The 20,734-nt window shown below is 41.9% G+C and overlaps 1 protein-coding gene across 1 annotated transcript in view; it reads right to left on the bottom strand.

Moving 5' to 3' along the window:
• Window positions 1-6,754: 6,754 nt before the first annotated feature.
• Window positions 6,755-20,734, bottom strand: part of LOC135572860 (N-acylneuraminate cytidylyltransferase-like) — a 22,336-nt gene continuing 8,356 nt past the window's right edge. Inside the window, exons 7-8 of the mRNA XM_065021378.1 lie at window positions 13,638-13,803; window positions 6,755-8,062 (exon numbers count right to left, since the gene is read on the bottom strand). Coding sequence (XP_064877450.1) covers window positions 7,848-8,062; window positions 13,638-13,803 — 381 coding nt within the window. The 3' untranslated portion in view covers window positions 6,755-7,847. The remainder of the gene's footprint in view (window positions 8,063-13,637; window positions 13,804-20,734) is intronic.

Raw genomic sequence — 20,734 nt, forward strand, 5'->3', positions numbered from 1 at the left:
TTCCTTGTTCTGATTAGTATGTGAATGCGGCAAAATCGGCTCAAAACCAGTGACAGGCTAGATAAAGCACGTAGGGGAATGAGTATGATTCTGTGTTTTCACATGCAAAAGTCATTGCTTTTTTATTAAAAATACATTTTAAAAAATGCCTTATCTGCCTTCCCAATGAAAACTGTTCGAAAATTGGAACATATATTTTATGGAAAAGAGATGTATGTTTCTGGAAGATGCATCATGCTACCTTGTTGACATGCCTTTGATGTGCATTTGAATCCCAAACCATACCCTCCCCCGACCAACTCTCTCAATGGGCACTCCACTGTCACGTGTTGCTGACTAAACTCCCAGAGAGTGACTAGGGGATCAATAGAGTACCACAATATGAGTAATAATACCTATAAAACCTAGCGGTCAAACAAGGAAACGGTTCCAATTGTTTTCCCCCCATTCATCTTTCCCATAGGGGATTTAAGAAACACTTCAAATAAGGGCTGTGTTTCATGTAGGCTTACCCTGGCATGACATATTGATAACCGTGTAAATCTCTCTAGGACAAGGTGACTTTGATCAATATATTCACCTGTATTTACCTCCCAAAAATGAAATGGTAATACTAGCTGGGAATGTGGCTAATCATAAAGAACTACAAATACCATGATGATCTGGACGAGACTGCCAAATCGATTAACTATCTAATGTTAGCTAAATGTAGTCATGAATAATGTGGCTAAATATCTTTAAATGGACAATTCTGTTAACCATGGACACCACCAGGACATGGCTTTCGGGGCTTTAGCCCAGAATTATTTTGGGTCAGTCCCAAATATTTTGCTCTGCTGCTGCAAAGGTGTAAAATAAATTGTACCACTTAGTTCATAGAGCTTTGATTAGGTGAAGCTTCCAAAGTCATCCAACCATTATAATCAGGGGGGCTGGTGCGCATATTTTTCAAAATGGTGCTATGTCTCCAAGATCACTTAATGATTAATTAGTATTTTACATAACAAACCGAATATAATAGCAGGATAATGTCAGGCTACTGTTATAAAAAAACACCATGTCATGTCTTATGACAATGTAGGATGATTGTGCTGAAATGTTTTTTTTTCTGATGCTGTGGTTGTGTTTAACTCCATCTGCTCTAAAATTCAATTAGTTAGGCCGGTTAGCCACCCTTACATAATTCAGAAATGCTAAATGCATAGACCCATTAAACTGATTGGGATCAAATGGTTGGCTGCATGCAGCATGGCCGTTTCACCTGTAAAATGTGAAGAATTATCATTCACGATTGACACTGACGATGGCCTAATTTATGATAAGGTAGGCCTAATTTAGTGTTTTAGGAGTGAAAATATATACATGTTCCTTTCGCCACTTACAGTATGTGTAGGCATAGGCAATCATGCAATTTGGATGATGCATTGTATGTATATTCTAATTAACCAATAGGCTTAATTTCGGTACAAACTTTCATTCACAAATAATAGGGCGCCCAACAAAACACCACTACACCTCTGGTTATAATAAATGCCAAGACGTGTGGTCAACTGATCGTTCCAGCACCGTATTGATTGGGACAGTCATTTCGCTGCTTTGAGACAAGCATGGGAACTCATCTTGATAAATCAATCAATGTCAGATTTGAGTGTTCACTGAATCTCCGTTTGGATATGTGGTTATAATTAGGCTTGGAAATGTTAGCTAAGTTGATGTGAGTGCTCATGATAATTAGCCTCGCAATTTAAAGCAACGCAGATTTTCTCTACACACATTAGGCCCATAGCTTCCCTGATGTTTTCCTCAACTTTCCTGATGCATTTCAGTCACTTAGGCTATTGATGCGAATAGACATTTGTACACTTTCCCCATAGGCTATTCGAGTCATTTGACGGATGTTTTTATTGTTTTAAAAGCTCATACGGCCTACATCGTTTCAATTAAAATATAGCTATTGGCTTCATTGACTTACGGAATTTATTATCGTAAATGTAGGCTACTTGTTGATAGATTATTATCGTAAATATTATTTTAACAGTAGGCCTAACACACAATAATCTCATATGGGGTTATTGACCACAATCAATTGAATGAATAACAAGAAGGGTTGATTAATTTATTTGGCCTTGGAAGAAAGGCTGGAAGAAAACATAGCGCTGCAGGAAGGGATGCTGGAATTGCTGCAGATAAATTGAAATACATTTGCCAAATTAAATAATTACTCCTCTGTAAATAAATTAAATCATTGCAAATACTACACCATCATAATTTAGCCACAGAGGATCAAAAGCTTATTGCTTTAGATTGTGTTTTGTTTGTCACATTATGAGCGCATAGGCCGAGTCTACAGTCAGGAATCCTGCAACTGGGCATCTCGCTCGGAAAATATAAAACAGCTGATTGTTGAGTTGTGGCTGTCAATGAACAGCATGCAGCAGCTAGAAGGTATTTCGCAATATTTCAAAATACAATCGCGGGAAAAATCTGTTTGAATAGCTGAGTGCCACTGGAACGTTGGTGGACTATAATATCCTACTCATATTATAGGTGTAAAATCTGTCTATCCACTCTTTTCATTGGCCTATGCTATTGGTTGCATTTAAGACATGGGTCGTTCGTTTTGTTGATCGCAGTCTGTAAATGTCAGAGTAGCTTGTCATTTCGATCATTTGTGTGGTATAAAGAAATATTGTATTGTAATGTCTCCAGTCATGTAGAATTGCAGGAAAGGATTTTAGAAAAGGCTATTTTTTTCTCGGGCCCGCAAACCCCTCAGCCCCGAATTTTATGAATCTCTGGTGACGGTCCTGCTGTGAACTGTCTTGTGCAATTTTTAAATTGAAACAATTACTGCAGGGATTTGTAGTCTTGCATCATGTCTACTTTGATGCTAATGATCATTTCTGAATCTGAGAGTAAACAGAGACAAATATATTGATCAAAGTCACCCTGACCGAGAGAGATTTGCATGGTTATCAACCAAACGTCATGCCAGGGTAAGCCTACACGAAACACAGCCCTTATTTTAAGTCTTTCAAAAATGCTCTATGAGAAAAATGAATGGTGGAAAATGTCCCTGTTTGACCGCTAGGTTTTATGGGTGTATGAATTTTATTTAACTAGGCAAGTCAGTTAAGAACAAATGTTTATTTTCAATGATGGCTTAGGAACAGTGGGTTAACTGCCTTGTTCAGGGTCAGAACTGCAAAAGTTTACTTTGTCAGCTCAGGGATTCAATCTAGCAACTTTTCGGTTACTGGCCCTCGGCTAAGCACTCGGCTACCTGCCGCCCCACTGTGGGGCTCTATAAACCCATCCATTTTGGGACACACTCCTTACTTGAATGAGTCAATTCATGTTCCAATTTGAAAAAGTAAAACGAGCATGAAATTCTAATGAACAAATTCCCCCTGTCGTTTTACAAAATATAATCCTAAATAACAGTTAACCATTTAATTTGGGAGGTATTTCATATTTTACATGTGTCAAGTCTCGAAATCCGACAAACAAATCCACGTGGCATTTTATTAGGCACGTCTCTCCATTATTTTGTGTGAAATTGTGCACACTAAAAAACAACACATGGGATTCCACTTCGCTTTGAAGCTGTCAGCATTGCTGGTTCGGTGGAAGTGGTTATCGGAGGGTCTTAATTATCAAAGATTTGTATAACTAACCCAAGCTAGACCACAGCCGTCCTTTCCAATGGGAACTAATGAGTCATAGTAGGCAAAACAGGTAAGAAGGGGGGCTGAGTCAAGCACGAGCTAGCGAGAGCCTATTGGCGCATTCTAGCATACATTTGCATATTTCCTTTAGAGAACGCCTACTCTGTGAGGTGTGCAATAACTCAGTTCGCCCATGCACTCCTAAACAACGCAGTGTTGTACAACGGGTAAAGGGTCAAATCTACAAAACGTAGTCCACTCTGTTCATAACATATATTCGTTTTGGGAACATAAAACTATATTGGGATCAAATCCGGTGAAATATCTGGCTCATTGACAGCGCTACGGCGCCTAGGGCGATGGGCCTAGGGGAGGGATCTCCTCTGGGCCCTGAAAGACAGGATGGTTATTGATTCGGAAGAGCAGGAGGAGGCGAGTTTGATAAGGACTCACGACGTTCCAGTACAAAGAAGACAGCTTTTTAAGTGACTTTTTAAACATGTTTTCATGTCTTAAAAATGTTTTACTTTTGTTAAATAATTTGTACACGTTTTAAATGGTTTTTATGGATTGGATGTTTCACAAGAAAAATTACTTTTATTCATGGTTGTTTATATTGTTTTTAACAATATGTACTTTTTAACTCATTTAAATGTAATATTCAAATGCTGTGTTTTATGCCGTTCTTATGTGTATAACATGATGTACAAAAATATGTTTGACCGGTTTTAAAGGAAATGCAATAATAAAAACCTTTCCAAAAGCAAAATAAAATTATGCTAATATGGCTCAAATTCGTTAGCTAGCTAACCAACCAACAACTGTAACAATGTATTTGAGAGACAAGTCCTCGTTTTGCAAATGTATTTATGTTTTCAATAAATATTCGAGACTAAATATAGTTTACATGTTGTCAACAATCTACATTTACCTGTCTGTTTTGCCCCATAATTGCACACACACATCAGTTTTGTTGCTAAACAACCATCACAACTAAAAACTCTGAGTTGATATTCCCCTTCATAAGAAGTGGATGATTATCAGATGAAGGGGAGGACCATCCTACTCAGTGAATTTCAGATAAATAACACAAACCAAACAAAAAAGTTAGTATTTTTAGATAAAACTGTACTTACATGTATTCAAATGTCACCAAATACCTGATTAAAATGCACTGTTTTGCAATGAAGGTCTACATGAGTAGATTAGACTACAATAGTACATAACCCACTAGGATAGCACCACAGTGTAGCCAGGAGACAGTTATTTTGCGTCCTCCTCTGGCTACATTGACTTCAATACAAAATCTAGTAGGCTCGTGCTCCTCACCCCCTTCCATAGATCTACATGGTAATTATGACAACTTCCAGAGGATGTCCTCCAACCAATCAAAGCTTTTGCAGTATGAGCTGACCTGTTGTCCATCCAATCAAAATATTAGAGAATGAACCTAGTACTATGCATGTTTCACTTAGAAGCTTGATGTGTTGGTGACATTGTTGGATAGATTGTGAATAGTGATAACTCAATGTGTTTTTTCAAACTACGGGACACAGAGGTAGATTATATATTGTTTACTTGGTTTTAGAAAATTATTTTTCCGTTGGGTTAGCAAGTAGCTAGCTACCTACAGTACCAGCAAAGATTGTTAATAACTAAACTAAGATAGACCACAGCCTGTCGTTTCCAATGGGAACAGATTAGTCATAGTGGGCAGAACAGGCAAGGAGGTGGGCAGAGCCAAGCACGAGCTAGCGAGATCCTATTGGCCCGTTCTAGCATACATCTGCATATTTCCGTTAGGGAACGCCTACTGTGTGAAATGCACGTATGCAATAACTCAATTCGACTTTGCACTTCTTCTAAAGAAACGCAATATAAAAAAACTTTGGCAAAGGCTAAAGTCTACCAAACTTATTCCACTCTGTTCGTAACAGATTCTAGTTTTGGGAACATAAAACTGTATTGAGAACATGTTTAATCGATGAGACATTTTTCAGAATGTAGGCCAAAATCCACCTCGTTCCATCTTCTCTCACTACCATATTTGGTAGAGAGTTTAAACGCCAAGCTTCATATTTATACATCTAGTGAGCTTCATTGAGCTAGCAGAGGTAATTACACTGTACGATGCTTTACTTGCTGAGCCATTCAGAATGATTTCATAGCTTCCATCGCATCATCCATTCAAATAGGTTGATACGCCACATTGTTTTGCATGGTAAATGGATGAAACCACAGACAAACTGTGACTCACAGTTTTTTTGTTATTGTCAGGTACATTGATGATCAGGGCTTTATTCAGGAATGTTTCTTGGCCTACTTTGATGAGTCAAGTGGACGAGATGGGCAGCCCGTGTTTCACATTGTGAAGTCTGAGATGTCCGAGTTTAACTTCATGGAGAAACGTGTTTCCCAAACCTATGATGGAGCTGCTGTAATGGAATGTATCTGCTATTTGTATTTACAGCCAAGTCCCCCCCTGTTCCCTGATTAAGAGGGGATGACCACTCCACTACCAGTGTCAACTCAATTTGTAAGTCGCTCTGGATAAGAGCGTCTGCTAAATGACTTAAATGTAAATGTAACTCTTCTGATGAACTGAAGCCATGTTTCATATGCCTTCTCATCCACTTGGATGTTTCCTCTCCAAGCACGGAGTAGCCCTGTCAATTTCCTCACTAATCTATGTAACCAGATCAATAGTTCTTGGACAAATGCCAACTCGCCACACGTTTGCTGGTTGTCCTGATCTCTGCAACATGGATAGATGGAAATCGCCACACAATGCTATAAATGAAGATCTCTTATACTGTATGATCACGTGTGTTGTTTTACAAGTATTTGGTTGGATCTTGCTACAACTGAGTGAAAGCCTGAACAGGAAAGCATGTGAAACTTCTTGATGGTTGTACAAGTTTAATGTTGTCATCCAGTTCTTTCCCCCAACTGAGGTTTGATGAGGCGCTACACTGCCATCTGGTGGCAAGATGTATGTGAACCACCCCATCAGATGCACCTTCAAGATTGTGGTATAAGGCTAAAGTCATTTCTAGAATAGTTCAGATTAAAGCAGGGGAATAAGAAAGTGTTTCTTACGTTTATGATCATATATCATTTGACAAACAAATTGCAGGCAAAATACAAAAGTAAACACCCCAAACAACAAGAATCTCAGTGCAACTCCATGTTAATGTCCTAATACTTTCCCCCCAAAATTAAGACAGAACATTAAAAAGTAGAGAGAAAAACAATCAATCTCAAGTAAATGAAAGGCCTCCTGTATACTACTTCATTTAAAATAAAGACATTCATTTTTGTCAACACAACCTGTAGCGATATAAAACCCAAACTACCTTGATCTGACAACCTGTAGAAACTAGCAATGGGCAGTTATTGAAACAGACATTAGTATTCGTAAACACAGGCCTACTTCAACAATGACAAGGCTTCATCTTAACGGAATAAAATAATCTATGGGACATTTCTACACTCATGACATTTGGAATTCTTCATTTAATAAAACGTCACAAATGTGAATATAGTTTAAAAAATACATACGGTATTAGCCTACACAGGTTTCACTTAGCTTGCTGTTGTTGACACTACAGTCAGAGGCTCCATGTGTAGCAACGTGAAGTGGGAGATCTCTAAGCAATGAAAGAAAAGTTGAATTAAAATGACAGAATTAAGTAAACTAAATGAGGAGTAGCCTACAATGAGCAACCTTCAGTATAGGCTGTTTACTCTGAACAGGGTTGTTCAGTAAAGACATGCACTGCCATATTGGATGATAGATAACCTATGGCATTTACAAGTGTCTAACTAGCGCGAGTCAGTGGCTACTTTGTCTCTCCCTCCTTTGTCGCACACCCCTGGTCCCTGTCCCCACAGTATCTCCCGAGTCCTGCAGGCTGCGCAGCAAACAAGTGTCCATGATTCAAACTATCTGGATATCCGATAAAATGTCATGATATTATTTCTAATGCCTATCCCTAATTTAGAACACATTCTAGAGTTTAGAATGGATCTCTGTGACTTTAGAACACATTCTAGAGTTTAGAATGGATCTCTGTGACTTTAGAACACATTCTAGAGTTTAGAATGTATTTCTGTGACTTTAGAACACATTCTAGAGTTTAGAATGTATTTCTGTGACTTTAGAATACATTCTAGAGTTTAGAATGTATTTCTGTGGATGCGGTCCTGTTCCATCTGAGACTTGGCCTTCTTCTTGAGCAGCAGGATGTGTTCAGAAAACTCCCTCACAGCCCCCAGGCCTGCAGCACTGTGGCAGGAGTATTTAGCAGCGTTGATCGCCACCACTGGGGCGTCCCGGGGTACTGCACTCAGCCCAGCCAGGTTCAGACAGTCAACATCTGGTGCATCATTACCTGTAGGAGGGAGAGATGGAGGGATGAAATGTTTCTATTAAAGTGTCCATAAGGTGGTTCTTGAAGTATTCTTAGGATGATTCATTAGTATGTTGCAAAAACATGACATGATTTAAGATAATCATATTTATTTTGATATAGTTTCTGATTTTGGGTTTAGGGATATCATATAATTTGAATTACAGAAATAAACTAAATTTGATTCAATTAAAATTGAATCCCAAATTCTTCAGGATTTAACTGCTGGCACCTCCCTTCTCACCTTGGCTGTAAATATTCAGTGACTGGCAGTGGCATGCAAATGAAGTTTTCTGCAGTGGTAGTCTAGCATATGTAACAGTATAACTTTAGACCGTCCCCTCGCCCATACCTGGGTTGTAGTCTAGCATATGTAACAGTATAACTTTAGACCGTCCCCTCGCCCATACCCGGGTTGTAGTCTAGCATATGTAACAGTATAACTTTAGACCGTCCCCTCGCCCATACCCGGGTTGTAGACTAGCATATGTAACAGTATAACTTTAGACCGTCCCCTCGCCCATACCCGGGTTGTAGACTAGCATATGTAACAGTATAACTTTAGACCGTCCCCTCGCCCATACCCGGGTTGTAGCCTAGCATATGTAACAGTATAACTTTAGACCGTCCCCTCGCCCATACCCGGGTTGTAGCCTAGCATATGTAACCGTATAACTTTAGACCGTCCCCTCGCCCATACCCGGGTTGTAGTCTAGCATATGTAACAGTATAACTTTAGACCGTCCCCTCGCCCATACCCGGGTTGTAGTCTAGCATATGTAACAGTATAACTTTAGACCGTCCCCTCGCCCATACCCGGGTTGTAGTCCAGCATATGTAACAGTATAACTTTAGACCGTCCCCTCGCCCATACCCGGGTTGTAGTCTAGCATATGTAACAGTATAACTTTAGACCGTCCCCTCGCCCATACCCGGGTTGTAGTCTAGCATATGTAACAGTATAACTTTAGACCGTCCCCTCGCCCATACCCGGGTTGTAGCCTAGCATATGTAACAGTATAACTTTAGACCGTCCCCTCGCCCATACCCGGGTTGTAGACTAGCATATGTAACAGTATAACTTTAGACCGTCCCCTCGCCCATACCCGGGTTGTAGCCTAGCATATGTAACAGTATAACTTTAGACCGTCCCCTCGCCCATACCCAGATTGTAGTCTAGCATATGTAACAGTATAACTTTAGACCGTCCCCTCGCCCATACCCGGGTTGTAGCCTAGCATATGTAACAGTATAACTTTAGACCGTCCCCTCGCCCATACCCGGGTTGTAGACTAGCATATGTAACAGTATAACTTTAGACCGTCCCCTCGCCCATACCCGGGTTGTAGCCTAGCATATGTAACAGTATAACTTTAGACCGTCCCCTCGCCCATACCCGGGTTGTAGACTAGCATATGTAACAGTATAACTTTAGACCGTCCCCTCGCCCATACCCGGGTTGTAGCCTAGCATATGTAACAGTATAACTTTAGACCGTCCCCTCGCCCATACCCGGGTTGTAGTCTAGCATACACGCAGAGGGGAAATACAAATGATCACTTAACCAAAACTGGACTCTGAATAAAATATACAAAATAGTTTCCCCCTGTCTCCCCTTACTAATAGATACTCTATTTAATCAGACAGTTTCCCCCTGTCTCCCCTTACTAATAGATACTCTATTTAATCAGACAGTTTCTCCCTGTCTCCCCTTACTAATAGAGGAGCTATTTAATCAGACATTTCCCCCCTGTCTCCCCTTACTAATAGATACTCTATTTAATCAGACAGTTTCCCCCTGTCTCCCCTACTAATAGAGGAGCTATTTAATCAGACAGTTTCCCCCTGTCTCCCCTACTAATAGAGGAGCTATTTAATCAGACAGTTTCCCTGTCTCCCCTTACTAATAGAGGAGCTATTTAATCAGACAGTTTCCCCCTGTCTCCCCTTACTAATAGATACTATATTTAATCAGACAGTTTCTCCCTGTCTCCCCTTACTAATAGATACTCTATTTAATCAGACAGTTTCCCTGTCTCCCCTTACTAATAGAGGAGCTATTTAATCAGACAGTTTCCCCCTGTCTCCCCTACTAATAGAGGAGCTATTTAATCAGACAGTTTCCCCCTGTCTCCCCTTACTAATAGATACTCTATTTAATCAGACAGTTTCTCCCTGTCTCCCCTTACTAATAGATACTCTATTTAATCAGACAGTTTCCCCCTGTCTCCCCTTACTAATAGATACTCTATTTAATCAGACAGTTTCTCCCTGTCTCCCCTTACTAATAGATACTCTATTTAATCAGACAGTTTCCCCCCTGTCTCCCCTTACTAATAGATACTCTATTTAATCAGACAGTTTCTCCCTGTCTCCCCTTACTAATAGATACTCAATTTAATCAGACAGTTTCTCCCTGTCTCCCCTTACTAATAGATACTCAATTTAATCAGACAGTTTCTCCCCGTCTCCCTTTACTAATAGAGGGGCTATTTAATCAGACAGTTTCCCCCTGTCTCCCCTTACTAATAGAGGAGCTATTTAATCAGACAGTTTCTCCCTGTCTCCCCTTACTAATAGATACTCTATTTAATCAGACAGTTTCTCCCCGTCTCCCTTTACTAATAGAGGGGCTATTTAATCAGACAGTTTCTCCCTGTCTCCCCTTACTAATAGATACTCAATTTAATCAGACAGTTTCTCCCCGTCTCCCTTTACTAATAGAGGGGCTATTTAATCAGACAGTTTCTCCCTGTCTCCCCTTACTAATAGATACTCAATTTAATCAGACAGTTTCTCCCCGTCTCCCTTTACTAATAGAGGGGCTATTTAATCAGACAGTTTCCCCCTGTCTCCCCTTACTAATAGAGGGGCTATTTAATCAGACAGTTTCCCCCCGTCTCCCCTTACTAATAGAGGAGCTATTTAATCAGACAGTTTCCCCCCGTCTCCCCTTACTAATAGAGGAGCTATTTAATCAGACAGTTTCTCCCTGTCTCCCCTTACTAATAGATACTCTATTTAATCAGACAGTTTCCCCCTGTCTCCCCTTACTAATAGATACTCTATTTAATCAGACAGTTTCTCCCTGTCTCCCCTTACTAATAGATACTCTATTTAATCAGACAGTTTCCCCCCTGTCTCCCCTTACTAATAGATACTCTATTTAATCAGACAGTTTCTCCCTGTCTCCCCTTACTAATAGATACTCAATTTAATCAGACAGTTTCTCCCTGTCTCCCCTTACTAATAGATACTCAATTTAATCAGACAGTTTCTCCCCGTCTCCCTTTACTAATAGAGGGGCTATTTAATCAGACAGTTTCCCCTGTCTCCCCTTACTAATAGAGGAGCTATTTAATCAGACAGTTTCTCCTGTCTCCCCTTACTAATAGATACTCTATTTAATCAGACAGTTTCTCCCGTCTCCCTTTACTAATAGAGGGGCTATTTAATCAGACAGTTTCTCCCTGTCTCCCCTTACTAATAGATACTCAATTTAATCAGACAGTTTCTCCCCGTCTCCCTTTACTAATAGAGGGGCTATTTAATCAGACAGTTTCTCCCTGTCTCCCCTTACTAATAGATACTCAATTTAATCAGACAGTTTCTCCCCGTCTCCCTTTACTAATAGAGGGGCTATTTAATCAGACAGTTTCCCCTGTCTCCCTTACTAATAGAGGGGCTATTTAATCAGACAGTTTCCCCGTCTCCCCTTACTAATAGAGGAGCTATTTAATCAGACAGTTTCCCCCCGTCTCCCCTTACTAATAGAGGAGCTATTTAATCAGACAGTTTCTCCCTGTCTCCCCTTACTAATAGATACTCAATTTAATCAGACAGTTTCTCCCCGTCTCCCTTTACTAATAGAGGGGCTATTTAATCAGACAGTTTCCCCCTGTCTCCCCTTACTAATAGAGGGGCTATTTAATCAGACAGTTTCCCCCCGTCTCCCCTTACTAATAGAGGAGCTATTTAATCAGACAGTTTCCCCCCGTCTCCCCTTACTAATAGAGGAGCTATTTAATCAGACAGTTTCTCCCTGTCTCCCCTTACTAATAGATACTCTATTTAATCAGACAGTTTCCCCCTGTCTCCCCTTACTAATAGATACTCTATTTAATCAGACAGTTTCTCCCTGTCTCCCCTTACTAATAGATACTCTATTTAATCAGACAGTTTCCCCCCTGTCTCCCCTTACTAATAGATACTCTATTTAATCAGACAGTTTCTCCCTGTCTCCCCTTACTAATAGATACTCAATTTAATCAGACAGTTTCTCCCTGTCTCCCCTTACTAATAGATACTCAATTTAATCAGACAGTTTCTCCCCGTCTCCCTTTACTAATAGAGGGGCTATTTAATCAGACAGTTTCCCCCTGTCTCCCCTTACTAATAGAGGAGCTATTTAATCAGACAGTTTCTCCCTGTCTCCCCTTACTAATAGATACTCTATTTAATCAGACAGTTTCTCCCCGTCTCCCTTTACTAATAGAGGGGCTATTTAATCAGACAGTTTCTCCCTGTCTCCCCTTACTAATAGATACTCAATTTAATCAGACAGTTTCTCCCCGTCTCCCTTTACTAATAGAGGGGCTATTTAATCAGACAGTTTCTCCCTGTCTCCCCTTACTAATAGATACTCAATTTAATCAGACAGTTTCTCCCCGTCTCCCTTTACTAATAGAGGGGCTATTTAATCAGACAGTTTCCCCCTGTCTCCCCTTACTAATAGAGGGGCTATTTAATCAGACAGTTTCCCCCCGTCTCCCCTTACTAATAGAGGAGCTATTTAATCAGACAGTTTCCCCCCGTCTCCCCTTACTAATAGAGGAGCTATTTAATCAGACAGTTTCTCCCTGTCTCCCCTTACTAATAGAGGAGCTATTTAATCAGAGTTTCTCCCTGTCTCCCCATACTAATAGATGAGCTATTTAATCAGACAGTTTCCCCCTGTCTCCCCATACTAATAGATGAGCTATTTAATCAGAGTTTCCCCCTGTCTCTCCTTACTAATAGAGAAGCTATTTAATCAGACAGTTATTTATGAGTGAAGAACTTACAATCACTTCCTGGCAAGAGAGAACAGAGGGATGAGAGGAGAGAGATGAAGGGTTGAGAAGATAGAGAGAGAGATAAGGAGGAGTGAAACACGGAATGAGGAGATACTGTTCCATAACAGGATATAGTGTGGTCACCATGACAATCAGGTTCAACTGGTTCAAACTTAATTGTTGACATTTACTGTCTGATAGTTTCATTGATACGTGGTTATCAAACACCCTGCTACGGTCACATTCCTGAGAGATATCTAGCCTGTTCTACCTTTCCATCTCAGAAGGGCTCCAAATAAAGATCTTCATACGTTTGATTGACATGAACGCACAAATATTACTCAAATTAGAAGGTTAAGAACCTTGAGATTCCACTAAATTTCAAACTGTGCTATATAACTAACTACTAGTAGTAGTCGTAGTAGCAGTAGTAGTAGTAGTAGTAGCAGTAGTAGTAGCAGTAGTAGCAGTAAATTGTTAATTGAAAATAACAGTGAGTTTACCCATATAGGCAACCTCCTTCCAGTCCAGATCCTTGTCATCCATCATGGCTTTGACCTCACCCTGGATGTCCTTGCCCAGCTGCCTGACCTCGCAGCCTGTCCTCTGGGATAGATTGTCAGCCAGGGCCTTGGTCACAGGGTCCTCACCGGACGAGATCAGGATCACCTGGAAGAAAGACAATAATAGTAGAAAACGTTTTCATACCGAGACAAACCGATCTGTTCTGGGATGGCCTGGTTACACATCCACCATAGTTTCTGGAAGCGTGTTGGAAGGGACAGTGGGAGAAGAAAACAGCCTGGCCATCACAGCACGGTTGGGCCTGGCCATCACAGCACGGTTGGGCCTGGCCATCACAGCACGGTTGTGCCTGGCCATCACAGCACGGTTGTGCCTGGCCATCACAGCACGGTTGGGCCAATAATGTGTAGAAGGATGTCATTTGAGAAGTGTTCTCTTAGAGGGTATGATGAAACTCAAACTAATAAAGTCACATGACGGAGTAAATAGTATCCTGTGTGTGTGTTTAATGGGCGGAGGTTTCAGTGATAAACTGAGGAGCAGCCGGTGTGTTACATCCTGTTCTGGTAAGAGCTTAGCAAAGCAAACCCAACTGGTTCTACCTAACTTCCTGTATATTTAATACTGCCACAAAGCCAAACAAGGGACACTGGGTAGCCTAGTGGGTTACAGCGTTGGGCCAGGAACCCAACCAGAGATTACTAGGTGAACAATCTGTCAATGTGTCCTTGACCAAGGCACTTAACCCTACTTGCTCATGTAAGTCGCTCAGGTTGATTGTCAGCTAAATGACTAAAATGTAAAATGATAGGATTGTTTTTTGTTTATTTTATAGCAGCTTAATGCTGCTTCAAGTTGAACATGTTAAGAGAGGTTAACTGTCACTGCCCAGAAAGAATGGTGTCAGCTATGACAAGACACCTTGAATTACATTTGTTTTCTTTTTGTTATTAAAACAGCAGTAGGTGGAGTGGATTTACAAGCATTCAGAAAGCATTCATGACTAGGCTGCTCAACCAGTATCATACATGACTAGGCTGCTCAACCAGAATCATACATGACTAGGCTGCTCAACCAGAATCATACATGACTAGGCTGCTCAACCAGAATCATACATGACTAGGCTGCTCAACCAGAATCATACATGACCAGGCTGCTCAACCAGAATCATACATAACCAGGCTGCTCAACCAGAATCATACATGACTAGGCTGCTCAACCAGAATCATACATGACTAGGCTGCTCAACCAGAATCATACATGACCAGGCTGCTCAACCAGAATCATACATGACTAGGCTGCTCAACCAGAATCATACATGACTAGGCTGCTCAACCAGAATCATACATGACTAGGCTGCTCAACCAGAATCATACATGACCAGGCTGCTCAACCAGAATCATACATAACCAGGCTGCTCAACCAGAATCATACATGACCAGGCTGCTCAACCAGAATCATACATGACTAGGCTGCTCAACCAGAATCATACATGACTAGGCTGCTCAACCAGAATCATACATGACTAGGCTGCTCAACCAGAATCATACATGACCAGGCTGCTCAACCAGAATCATACATGACTAGGCTGCTCAACCAGAATCATACATGACCAGGCTGCTCAACCAGAATCATACATGACTAGGCTGCTCAACCAGAATCATACATGACCAGGCTGCTCAACCAGAATCATACATGACCAGGCTGCTCAACCAGTGAGCGAGGGACTAGGCTGCTCAACCAGTGAGCGAGGGACTAGGCTGCTCAACCAGTGAGCGAGGGACTAGGCTGCTCAACCAGTGAGCGAGGGACTAGGCTGCTCAACCAGTGAGCGAGGGACTACCACCTCTGTCTTACCCTTAGAACTGATGGTTTTCCAAAATATATGCATTTTAAAGTTGTTGTTTTCTCATTGTACATAGTGCATTTATGTGAAATGTGTCAAACAATTCAGCATCGGTTGCCATTGATACTTTGCAATGTAAAATTGATGAAATAAACCATTCAAATGTGTGATTATATGTGATCTTTTAAAACACAATGAATGAATCACCAGTATTCATCACATGATCTTTGCATCTCCACTCTCTCTCTCTGCAGTGTGTGTGTTCTATATGTACAGTATCTGTACCTCCACTCCCTCTCTCTGCAGTGTGTGTGTTCTATATGTACAGTATCTGTACCTCCACTCTCTCTCTCTGCAGTGTGTGTGTTCTATATGTTCAGTATCTGTACCTCCACCCCCTCTCTCTGCAGTGTGTGTGTTCTATATGTACAGTATCTGTATCTCTACCCCCTCTCTCTGCAGTGTGTGTGTTCTATATGTACAGTATCTGTACCTCTACTCCCTCTCTCTGCAGTGTGTGTGTTCTATATGTACAGTATCTGTACCTCCACTCCCTCTCTCTGCAGTGTGTGTGTTCTATATGTACAGTATATGTACCTCCACTCCCTCTCTCTGCAGTGTGTGTGTGTTCTATATGTACAGTATCTGTACCTCCACTCCCTCTCTCTGCAGTGTGTGTGTTCTATATGTACAGTATCTGTACCTCCACTCCCTCTCTCTGCAGTGTGTGTTCTATATGTACAGTATCTGTACCTCTACCCTCTCTCTGCAGTGTGTGTGTTCTATATGTACAGTATCTGTATCTCTACTCCCTCTCTCTGCAGTGTGTGTGTTCTATATGTACAGTATCTGTACCTCTACTCCCTCTCTCTGCAGTGTGTGTGTTCTATATGTACAGTATCTGTATCTCTACTCCCTCTCTCTGCAGTGTGTGTGTTCTATATGTTCTATATGTACAGTATCTGTACCTCCACTCCCTCTCTCTGCAGTGTGTGTGTTCTATATGTACAGTATCTGTACCTCCACTCCCTCTCTCTGCAGTGTGTGTGTTCTATATGTACAGTATCTGTACCTCCACTCTCTCTCTCTGCAGTGTGTGTGTTCTATATGTTCAGTATCTGTACCTCCACCCCCTCTCTCTGCAGTGTGTGTGTTCTATATGTACAGTATCTGTACCTCCACTCCCTCTCTCTGCAGTGTGTGTGTTCTATATGTACAGTATCTGTACCTCCACTCCCTCTCTCTGCAGTGTGTGTGTTCTATATGTACAGTATCTGTACCTCCACTCTCTCTCTCTGCAGTGTGTGTGTTCTATATGTTCAGTATCTGTACCTCCACCCCCTCTCTCTGCAGTGTGTGTGTTCTATATGTACAGTATCTGTATCTCTACCCCCTCTCTCTGCAGTGTGTGTGTTCTATATGTACAGTATCTGTACCTCTACTCCCTCTCTCTGCAGTGTGTGTGTTCTATATGTACAGTATCTGTACCTCCACTCCCTCTCTCTGCAGTGTGTGTGTTCTATATGTACAGTATATGTACCTCCACTCCCTCTCTCTGCAGTGTGTGTGTGTTCTATATGTACAGTATCTGTACCTCCACTCCCTCTCTCTGCAGTGTGTGTGTTCTATATGTACAGTATCTGTACCTCCACTCCCTCTCTCTGCAGTGTGTGTGTTCTATATGTACAGTATCTGTACCTCTACTCCCTCTCTCTGCAGTGTGTGTGTTCTATATGTACAGTATCTGTATCTCTACTCCCTCTCTCTGCAGTGTGTGTGTTCTATATGTACAGTATCTGTACCTCTACTCCCTCTCTCTGCAGTGTGTGTGTTCTATATGTACAGTATCTGTATCTCTACTCCCTCTCTCTGCAGTGTGTGTGTTCTATATGTTCTATATGTACAGTATCTGTACCTCCACTCCCTCTCTCTGCAGTGTGTGTGTTCTATATGTACAGTATCTGTATCTCTACTCCCTCTCTCTGCAGTGTGTGTGTTCTATATGTTCTATATGTACAGTATCTGTACCTCCACTCCCTCTCTCTGCAGTGTGTGTGTTCTATATGTACAGTATCTGTATCTCTACTCCCTCTCTCTGCAGTGTGTGTGTTCTATATGTTATGTATGTACAGTATCTGTACCTCCACTCCCTCTCTCTGCAGTGTGTGTGTTCTATATGTATAGTATCTGTACCTCCACTCCCTCTCTCTGCAGTGTGTGTGTGTTCTATATGTACAGTATATGTATCTCCACTCCCTCTCTCTGCAGTGTGTGTGTTCTATATGTACAGTATCTGTACCTCCACCCCCTCTCTCTGCAGTGTGTGTGTTCTATATGTATAGTATCTGTATCTCCACTCCCTCTCTCTGCAGTGTGTGTGTTCTATATGTACAGTATCTGTACCTCCACTCCCTCTCTCTGCAGTGCGTGTGTGTTCTATATGTACAGTATCTGTACCTCCACTCCCTCTCTCTGCAGTGTGTGTGTGTTCTATATGTACAGTATCTGTACCTCCACTCCCTCTCTCTGCAGTGTGTGTGTGTTCTATATGTACAGTATATGTATCTCCACTCCCTCTCTCTGCAGTGTGTGTGTTCTATATGTACAGTATCTGTACCTCTACTCCCTCTCTCTGCAGTGTGTGTGTGTTCTATATGTACAGTATCTGTACCTCCACCCCCTCTCTCTGCAGTGTGTGTGTGTTCTATATGTACAGTATATGTACCTCCACTCCCTCTCTCTGCAGTGCGTGTGTGTTCTATATGTACAGTATATGTATCTCCACTCCCTCTCTCTGCAGTGTGTGTGTGTTCTATATGTACAGTATCTGTACCTCCACTCCCTCTCTCTGCAGTGTGTGTGTGTTCTATATGTACAGTATATGTATCTCCACTCCCTCTCTCTGCAGTGTGTGTGTTCTATATGTACAGTATCTGTACCTCTACTCCCTCTCTCTGCAGTGTGTGTGTGTTCTATATGTACAGTATCTGTACCTCCACCCCCTCTCTCTGCAGTGTGTGTGTGTTCTATATGTACAGTATATGTACCTCCACTCCCTCCCTCTGCAGTGTGTGTTCTATATGTACAGTATCTGTATCTCTACTCCCTCTCTCTGCAGTGTGTGTGTTCTATATGTACAGTATCTGTACCTCCACTCCCTCTCTCTGCAGTGTGTGTGTTCTATATGTTCTGTATCTGTATCTCCACTCCCTCTCTCTGCAGTGTGTGTGTTCTATATGTACAGTCTCTGTACCTCCACCCCCTCTCTCTGCAGTGTGTTTGTTCTATATGTACAGTATCTGTATCTCTACTCCCTCTCTCTGCAGTGTGTGTGTTCTATATGTACAGTATCTGTACCTCCACTCCCTCTCTCTGCAGTGTGTGTGTTCTATATGTACAGTATCTGTACCTCCACCCCCTCTCTCTGCAGTGTGTGTGTGTTCTATATGTACAGTATCTGTACCTCCAACCCCTCTCTCTGCAGTGTGTGTGTTCTATATGTACAGTATCTGTACCTCCACCCCCTCTCTCTGCAGTGTGTGTGTTCTATATGTACAGTATCTGTACCTCCACTCCCTCTCTCTGCAGTGTGTGTGTTCTATATGTACAGTATCTGTACCTCCACTCCCTCTCTCTGCAGTGTGTGTGTTCTATATGTTCTGTATCTGTACCTCCACCCCCTCTCTCTGCAGTGTGTGTGTTCTATATGTACAGTATCTGTACCTCCACTCCCTCTCTCTGCAGTGTGTGTGTTCTATATGTACAGTATCTGTACCTCCACCCCCTCTCTCTGCAGTGTGTGTTCTATATGTACAGTATCTGTACCTCCACTCCCTCTCTCTGCAGTGTGTGTGTTCTATATGTACAGTATCTGTACCTCCACTCCCTCTCTCTGCAGTGTGTTTGTTCTATATGTACAGTATCTGTACCTCCACTCCCTCTCTCTGCAGTGTGTGTGTTCTATATGTACAGTATCTGTACCTCCACCCCCTCTCTCTGCAGTGTGTGTGTGTTCTATATGTACAGTATCTGTACCTCCACCCCCTCTCTCTGCAGTGTGTGTGTTCTATATGTACAGTATCTGTACCTCCACCCCCTCTCTCTGCAGTGTGTGTGTTCTATATGTACAGTATCTGTACCTCCACTCCCTCTCTCTGCAGTGTGTGTGTTCTATATGTTCTGTATCTGTACCTCCACCCCCTCTCTCTGCAGTGTGTGTGTTCTATATGTACAGTATCTGTACCTCCACTCCCTCTCTCTGCAGTGTGTGTGTTCTATATGTACAGTATCTGTACCTCCACTCCCTCTCTCTGCAGTGTGTGTGTTCTATATGTTCTGTATCTGTACCTCCACCCCCCTCTCTCTGCAGTGTGTGTGTTCTATATGTACAGTATCTGTACCTCCACTCCCTCTCTCTGCAGTGTGTGTGTTCTATATGTACAGTATCTGTACCTCCACCCCCTCTCTCTGCAGTGTGTGTGTTCTATATGTACAGTATCTGTACCTCCACTCCCTCTCTCTGCAGTGTGTGTGTTCTATATGTACAGTATCTGTACCTCCACTCCCTCTCTCTGCAGTGTGTTTGTTCTATATGTACAGTATCTGTACCTCCACTCCCTCTCTCTGCAGTGTGTGTGTTCTATATGTACAGTATCTGTACCTCCACCCCCTCTCTCTGCAGTGTGTGTGTGTTCTATATGTACAGTATCTGTACCTCCACCCCCTCTCTCTGCAGTGTGTGTGTTCTATATGTACAGTATCTGTACCTCCACCCCTCTCTCTGCAGTGTGTGTGTTCTATATGTACAGTATCTGTACCTCCACTCCCTCTCTCTGCAGTGTGTGTGTTCTATATGTTCTGTATCTGTACCTCCACCCCCTCTCTCTGCAGTGTGTGTGTTCTATATGTACAGTATCTGTACCTCCACTCCCTCTCTCTGCAGTGTGTGTGTTCTATATGTTCTGTATCTGTACCTCCACCCCTTCTCTCTGCAGTGTGTGTGTTCTATATGTACAGTATCTGTACCTCCACTCCCTCTCTCTGCAGTGTGTGTGTTCTATATGTACAGTATCTGTACCTCCACTCCCTCTCTCTGCAGTGTGTTTGTTCTATATGTACAGTATCTGTACCTCCACTCCCTCTCTCTGCAGTGTGTGTGTTCTATATGTACAGTATCTGTACCTCCACCCCTCTCTCTGCAGTGTGTGTGTGTTCTATATGTACAGTATC

The sequence above is a fragment of the Oncorhynchus nerka genome, linkage group LG8 (assembly GCF_034236695.1).
Source record: "Oncorhynchus nerka isolate Pitt River linkage group LG8, Oner_Uvic_2.0, whole genome shotgun sequence".
Lineage (NCBI taxonomy): Eukaryota > Metazoa > Chordata > Actinopteri > Salmoniformes > Salmonidae > Oncorhynchus > Oncorhynchus nerka.